Here is an 8,138-nt window from a genome sequence, read left to right on the forward strand (position 1 = left end):
CTCGTTGTTTCCACCACTCTGTTTTCCCACGGCCAGCACCCAGACATTGCATTGCCTGCTGTGCCTGCAACCTCCCCAGCACTTTCTACAAACACAGAGAGATCACGCAGGAGATGTGCTGCACAGAACTGGTGCTGTATGGCAGTACATTTGCCCTGCACCTCCATCCTACATCCTTGTGGTCAATTTTTCTCAGAATATGGGAGAAGAACAGAATTCCAATATCCTACTTCTGAATGGGTGCATGTCTGTGAGAGCACCAAGATATTGAGGGTGGGAAGAAAGATTTACAGCCTGCAAGAGCTGATTTAGCTGATATGAGAGATTGTCTTGATCTTCATATCTCTCCCAGAACCACATGGGGACAACCTTCCTCATACTATGCTTTATTTATATACATATATCTATCTCCAAAATGGTTTATAAGGGAGGGAGCAATATTTAGTCTGGTGGCTGTCACAGATAATTGTGCATCTGGGACATCTGTTTCTTCCACACTTCTTGATGTAAACCATGAACCTCTCTACTAAAATCAAATACATCCGTTTTTCAACTGGTGCAAATTGGCACGACATCAGGGTGTTCAAGAGACACATACCGCAAGACCTGACCTCATTGAGCTCTCTTATCCCTAAAGGTTTTACTGTTGCTTTTCTGTACATAAATTCTTTAATTTCAGTTATCTGTAAGAATGATAATGTCTAAGACTGGCCTTATTGGTGCTGCACTGTGCTAAAATTGGCCTTATTGTTACTGCACTGTGCAGCTGTATTTCAGGAAGATGGGAAACCTGTACAGTCAAATGGGTTGCCTTAGGAATTATTGCTGTGGGCAAGTTGGGCCACAAGGCCACCCAAACAGATGAATGTGAGTGCAGGAAGGAACCATGAAGATGATGTAGTGTGCACGCATCTCACTGTGATTCCTGCCATGAATACTTGTGAGTTATTCATATACTTATCAATGCAGAGATTATGTGTAGTTAGTGTAAAAAAGACTGTCAAATATCAAGTGTAACAGTTAACAGGATGTTTTTAGTAGGAACACAGAACAAAAAGGGGTTTTTCCTTTCAACTGTAAAGGGGAGACCATGCTTTGCTCTTTCTTACACATGCACCAAACTGACAAAATCACCCTTGCTCTTATTTAACAGAGGCCACACAAGATGTTACTGAGACTGTTAGCTTTCCAAGCCATTCAGCCTCTCCTGCTGTGATTCCTGATGCCATGACACCATTTCATCTCTTTCCAAAAAAACACAGCTGTAGGAAAAAAAGGGGCAACTGTGCTCTTATACTTGCTGCCAAGGCAAGTCTACTGAAAGAGGTTACCACCTGCCTTCAAGCTGCCCTCAGTCCGCCCTGGGTGGCTGCCACCATCTCCTGAGTCAGGCAACCTGCTTATGGGGTGATATCTACTGATCTGCCTTGGTAGCTATAAAAGGACGGCACTTCAAACACCTACAATTTGCTAGACCCTTATTATGTGTTTTCTACAAATCTCAGCTGACAACATGTTGTGTAATTGCTGTCCAAATACCTTGCCAGCTCATCCAGCTACATCCTTCTTTTGGCCACTGACGGATACATGTGTGAGAAGTCAACCACCCACGTGGGCTGTTGAATTGGCAATACTTGGTTCAAAATCTTCAGGCTGAAGAGCAGATTTGATCCTCTAGCTCTGTTCTGAGAAGCAAGAAGCTCTTTCAGGAAGAGTTGCTGCTAGATTAATGCTAAAAGTGATAAAAGGTTTATGGTGGAGAAAAGAGATTTATCTCCCCATGTTTAAGACAATTTTTCATGTTTCCAGTGCTGACTCCATTCAAAGCTTCAGTTTCCCCTTACCCTGTACTGTTGATCCAACTCTTCGCATCTCTTATTTACTTTCTTATGTACTTATGATAAATTACAACCACTTCTGCTTTGTTTGCAGAAGTGTTAATCATTTTATATGCTATTCTGGCTGACAATGACTTGCTAAGCAGGAATCTTCCATTGTAATACAAATGTCTCTCCCTGAATACTGGCAAATCTTAGCAGGTCTTTCCTTGTCTTTCAGTTAAGTAAAACAGTCATTCTTTGTTAAATGAATTCAAAACATTTTTCTTGCTTCCTGCTAAGCAAGTGTCATGGTCAATACCATTAGTTTTCGACAGTAGCATAGAATGAAAATTCTTCCTATGAAAGAACTGTATATTAAGCTCATACAAATGGAAATAGATGGTGTCATGCAGTTTCACAACTTCTTTAATCAGTAATAACAAAAAGAATTCATATGTCACTTCAGCTAGTGATAGTTGGGTTAACTATTTTTCCTATGAAGAGGGTACTGTTTGTATCTCTATCAAAAATCAGCATGAGGAAGGGACGATTGAATTCAATGGCAGGAGGAAGAGACATGGTCATTATTTCAGCAGCAGTTGCTGCTGCCGCCTCAGTACCTCTCTCATCAACATCCAGAGCAGCCTTATGGACAACCTAGGAAAAAAAAAAAAAAAGAGCACAGTCATTCTGGGCAGAAAACAGCCACCTGAGAGGTGAACCAGACCCCGTTTAAAGCAACCCTGCTTTGGAGAATCAACTGCAGATCTGTAGGGCAGTAGAGGTGTAAGCAGTGTTGTTGTAGTCATAACTGTTTTAAATGAGGACCAGGATAGAGCTAGATAAATTTTAACAAATTATTATTATTAATTGTATTATATAATAATAATAATAATAATAATAATTATTATTATTATTAATAATAATAATAATAGTCCCAAGCTATTTGTCTTCTGTTGCAAAGACTGGATGAAGAATGGACAATCCACTTCTAAGTTCCACAGTGAAATACACCCTCTACTGAAGTGTGACAAGATGTTTCTGAAATGTGTGAGGGATTCTTGTGCTGTTTGAGACAAATAAAAAGAGAATAACAGACTATGTTCTTGCATTGAGTTAAATGCTTTTATTTGCCCTGTTACATGCAAGGAAAGAAGGCACCTAAAAAGCAGGAAAAGAGATTATTTGGGCAAATAAACTGCCATTAGAAACAATGTTCTATTGAATTCCCAAGTTAAAATAAAATAAAAATAAACATAAAAAAGAGGTTCTTTTCTCCCAAGTTAAAATTAAATAAAAAAAAAAAATAATTGCAAAAAGAGGTTCTTTTATCTAAATTGATTTTCTCTGACCTTTCTTCCCCATGTGCCTTCTACTGTCTCTTACCAGTTTCTCCTCTTCATCCTGGTGTAGGGGTGGCTCTGCAGGTGGCTGTGCCCAGCTGGTCCCCAGCTCTGGCAGGGCTCTGTGCTTGCCTCTAACCAGGGTGGAGGGGTGACCAGGCTGCTGCCTTGCTCTCTCGGCCAGCTTTCAGACATATATGGGAGAGGCCATCTATGCATCTCCAAAACTGAGTCTTCAGGGTGTTAGGGCTTTGATGTGCCCAGGAGCACCAGTGACTCCTCCTGAGAAGCTGAGGGTTGATTTTTTTTTTCTCACATTCTAGATACACCTCAGGAGATCTCATCTGATCTTGGTCTTGGAAAAAAGAGTTGTGCAGCAAACTAATCTGATCTTCAATGTCACTAAGGGCCAAAATCCTCTTAGATGTAAACTCACAGATCGAAGCCAGGGTGATCCTGGCTGTGGCAAGCTGGGAAGCTGGGAGCTGTATTTAGTTGGTGTTTCTGGATGCTACCACAACATGTAGCTTTCTCTGTGGTAGGATGTGTTTGTGAAAGGAAGGAGAGGGCTGGTGGCCTCAGACTTACTTTAGAAACCTTCAGCTCCGGTGCACCAGTGATGCCAGAGAGATCTGCCCGGTCAGTGAACACATCCACAATTCCCATCTTGCTAAGGATGTTTGTTATTTCATAGCTCCCAGAGATGGAAAATTTGGGGAAGTAGAGTCTCACTTTGCTGTCAGGCAGAAAAGAAACACAGAAGGTGGTAAGACAGACCTTTCACTCAGGTAAATGATGGTGTGAATGCTGTGTGACTCATGGGTGTCAAATGCCAGGGCGTTGTACCAGCCATGAATGTACAAAGAGTGCTAATCTGATTGTTGGTCCTTCTCATGGTGATACAGATGTTGTCATTCATACTACTACTACTGATACCTGTCAGGCATTTTGCTTTAGCAAATATGAGAGTACCCTGCAAAGGAGGGCAGTAATGAGAGGCCCTCTTTACAGCCAGTGAAAAAGAGGCACAGAGATGGATGCCCAGGTTGCTCAAGCAAGGAGGGACCTGAAGTAGGCACAGACAGGTCTGCTTGGGCAAACGTGTGACAAACCCCAATACTTCAAAGCAAAGCAGTTCTTTTGTCATAGCTGTGGCCTGTGACATGGTTCACGGGAGAGTCTGTGCCCTACCACCTGTACCCTTGGGCACCCCATCTTCTGTCTCCTTTCCATGGGCTGGCCATGGAATTACAAAAAAGGCAGATAGAGTCTGCCTTTAACAGTGAGGAGCAGATAGAATAGATAGGCAGAACATCCTTGGTCCTGCTCTAGACATCAAACTGTATTCTACAAGTTACTCCTGATGGGATTTACACCACCTCCAGGCTACTTGTGGGCAGCTCCTGCTTAGTATACTTTCTGCTGAATTTCTCTTCATGTGCTGTCTAAGGACCCTCAGAGCCTCTTAGTCACCTACTGCAGGAATTACCCTTTTGGTAACCCACATCTTCTGATGTCTCTCCCTGGGATAACTTGGGATGAACAAAATCCAAACCCCACTGTTGCTGCCTTTCTATGATATTGCCCCATGCATTAGAAGGTGATGGAACCATGCTTATTAATACAGCCATCAATGTAATAGTAGAACTGAAATTGCCACCTGGTTCTCACAGCCTCTCACATGAAGAGTTTATTCGTATGTTGGTCTTGAAGGAACTTGCAACAAGAATCTATTTAGATAAGGATTTTTCTGATTTTTCACTTGAGAATACATTTTCATTTTTCGTAGCTGAGGCATCACATTATTAACTCATATCCAATTTGCTGCCCACTATGTCTTTATTAACTGTGGCGGCGTTTCTGTAATGATGCACCAAGAATCATGGGTGTGAACTCCAAAGCCTTGTTAGTTGTGAATCAGGGCAGAGCTTTGTAAATTAGGCACGTATTAACTTGATATTACTCATCTGCTGGTGCTTAGATCTCTTCCCTCCCAGACAAACAAGGTTGTAAAACGTGTTAGCTGATGTTAGTTTCAGTGGTAGGAGCTAACAGAACCTCATTAGATTTTTATAGTTTCAAAAACAAAATGCCAGAAAATCAGGGCACTAGTAATTAATCACCATCCTGTTATAACAACCACTGTGTGCTGCCCTGGCCCTTGTAAGGAAGATATTTGTGTAGGACATATTACGTATGTATGCATTAATAAAAACTGCCTAAGTTATGGTTTATTTAGGGTTTAGACATACGTCTGAGTCACAGTGTGTCAGTGACATATGTGAGGTAAAACACGTTAGCTGAAACCTCAGTATAGGGGATTTGTCTTAGAATTGCCACCCTCTCACTCTGTCAGTTTTAGAAACCCCAAGATGGGATTGCTATTTGGTACTCCTGAGACCTGATCAGGATGATCTCCGCCTTAGCGGGGGAAGCAGAAAGTCACTCAAGCATCAACAAGAGAATAGTTAAATACCAACCAGCTGCAAGATTTTTACAACTAGGATGCACAAGCCAAAAATAACCCACTCAGTTCCCAGAATCAGCAAGCCTGTAGTATTTGCATTCCTAAAAAAGAAAATAGACTATTAATCTAGGTGCCACTGCAAATGACTGGCAGATTACCTCTGGAGTAGATGGTCTGACCATTCCCGGATGGTTTCCTTGACCAGTGCTTGCTCTAACCGCTTCATTTTCCCTTTTGCTGGTAAGACTAGAAATGCTGTAGCACTTCCATTATAATGAAGACGTACCACGGTGCAAGACAGCTCCATATCAAAATACAAGTCAAATCTGCCTGTCTGGTACATCATAGGGACTTTCACAGTAGTTTCAGCATCCACAAAGAACTCTCTTTCTTCAGTGTTCTCTGGTTTAAAAGGCTTTTCCCAGTTGCCTGATATAGAGAGATAAAATGCAACTGAATATACCACGTCTCATCCCATCATAAATGGAATTTTATATAACTAATTATACTCACCTATTCCTCCAATTGCTAAATTTACAATTTTCAAACTTACCATTTTAATATGCATGCCACAGTAAGGAAAGAATCTTTTACCCGATCAATCAAGAATGTGTATTAGGTTCCATTACTTTTTTTCCTTGGGTGATCTAAGTGGCCTTTCCATGAGTTGTCATTTAAGGGCTTACATGACATCATTTGTGTGTTCATATACTGTATGCATTTAATTTTTATTGACTTTAATCACGAGCCTCAATCTATAGATAAGATTAATGTAGGATCTCATATCTAAGTGTTGGTGTGTCAGGCACATCATCAAACCCACATCAGAAATGCACTGTTTCCGCTTTGTTAAAATGCCCTCTTCTGCTCATCACAGGCTTCTTCTGTATATAAATATGTTAATGTGTATACATTTCAAGGAATCCAATAGGAAAAAATAGGATTATGTAGCGTATAGTAAATTAGGCCATTGAATCATGCACACTTTTAAAGAGATGCTTTTAAAGGAATAGGTCATGTGTTCATCTCAGTTCCTTCGGTGAAAACTAAGAGAATGTGGGGCAATTGGAGCTATGACTAAACCCATGAAAGTGAGCTGAAGCTACATGGAGGCTGTGTCTTGGAGCAGAACTTCCTGTCTGCTATGGGTAGAGCTGAGCCTGCAGGCTCTCCTGCCACCTCTGGTGCTGAGCAGGGCCCTGCTGCTCTACCTGTCTGCAGCATGCTGTGAGGGGCTTCTGTCCCAGCAAAGAGCATTTCAAATTTCTGCTGGAACATTTTCCAAAGGTGGCAGATGAGCTGAAGAGATCATTTGATTAGAAGAATGACATGAACCTGAATACTACAGGACTTACCTCTAAAGAAAACAAAGGTAGCTAGGAGCATTACAGTCTGTGGATCCATTTCCTTGACCAAATTAGTAATTTTCCCATGTGTTTTCTTCTCTATATAATCATTGATCTGCTTCTCGGCCTCTGTGGGATTGTTAAAGTTGGTGGTTAAAGTCTCCAGCTGATACAAAGTTTTGGCATCATCTAAAAACTTTTTTAGTGGTTTCAGCTTTTCCGTTAGAAAGATAGCACTCCCCATGTTGAGCTGGACCCCGCTCTCAGGATGGCTCAGCATGTGGATGAGGTTGTGAAAGCCTTCATGTATCTCTTTCTCCTGAATCTCTGTAAGGTTGAAGGCGAGTCCTTCCAGGATCTGAGTCTGTGTGGTTGACCTAGCCCCTAGGGCCAGCATTGCAAAGGCAGTGGAGATGCTTACAGGAGAGAAGAAAATGTTCTTATTAGGCTCCTCGAGTGTAACCTTGTTAAAAAAATGAAATGCGAAGTCAGCATTGCTTGGCACTAGTTTGAGGCAAGCGATTGCTTCCCCTGCATAATGCACATGGTCTTTAGGTTCATTTGGATCATGGTGGCTGGTAACAAGCTGACCAGGGGCAACAGTGTAAAGCCCAGCCAGTAGCAAATATACATAAAAGTTGGTCTTCATCTTCTTGCATTAAAATCCTATGGAGGAAAAAGAGAATCAATTACTAGGGTAAATACATAAATCACGTATATATGGTTATTCTGAACAAAAGTTCTTGTGTCTTTCTCTTGTCCTCAATTTCCTCTAAAAAAACACCTCTTGCCAGTTTTTTTTTTTTTTTTTTTTTTAATTATTATTATTATTATTATTACTTCTACAGGCCTCCTGGCAAATCTCCCACAACTTTTTCTTCTGGCCCTACCCTATACATCCACAAAGGCCAAATTTGGTGTAGATTAGCTGAATATACAGCACCCTCAGCAGGCCAGAGAACAGAGTATATCCCACCAGAAAACATACCATGGCAACCACCGGAGGGCTGCAATACCACTGTGCTTTTGACATTAATGGTCTAAGATACTTCCTGTAAAAAGCATCACAGAGCAACTCTGGATGTTTTGTGAGTAAGGGAAGAAAGAGGAAATTCATGCAAGTGGGCAGCAATCAGTAGCTACATACAAACAGAATTTGAGC

General features: G+C 41.3%; 1 protein-coding gene across 1 annotated transcript; it reads right to left on the reverse strand.

Moving 5' to 3' along the window:
• Positions 1 to 2,282: 2,282 nt before the first annotated feature.
• Positions 2,283 to 7,625, reverse strand: LOC311210362 (alpha-1-antiproteinase 2-like; the record flags this gene model as incomplete). The annotated part of the gene is made up of 4 exons (XM_084288260.1): positions 2,283 to 2,477; positions 3,752 to 3,899; positions 5,789 to 6,059; positions 6,986 to 7,625. The coding sequence occupies 4 exons, from the start codon at positions 7,623 to 7,625 to the stop codon at positions 2,283 to 2,285; spliced, it is 1,254 nt and encodes a 417-aa protein (XP_084144386.1).
• Between the last annotated feature and the right edge of the window lie 513 nt (positions 7,626 to 8,138).

Source organism: Netta rufina (assembly GCF_964035555.1).
Source record: "Netta rufina genome assembly, chromosome: 5".
Lineage (NCBI taxonomy): Eukaryota > Metazoa > Chordata > Aves > Anseriformes > Anatidae > Netta > Netta rufina.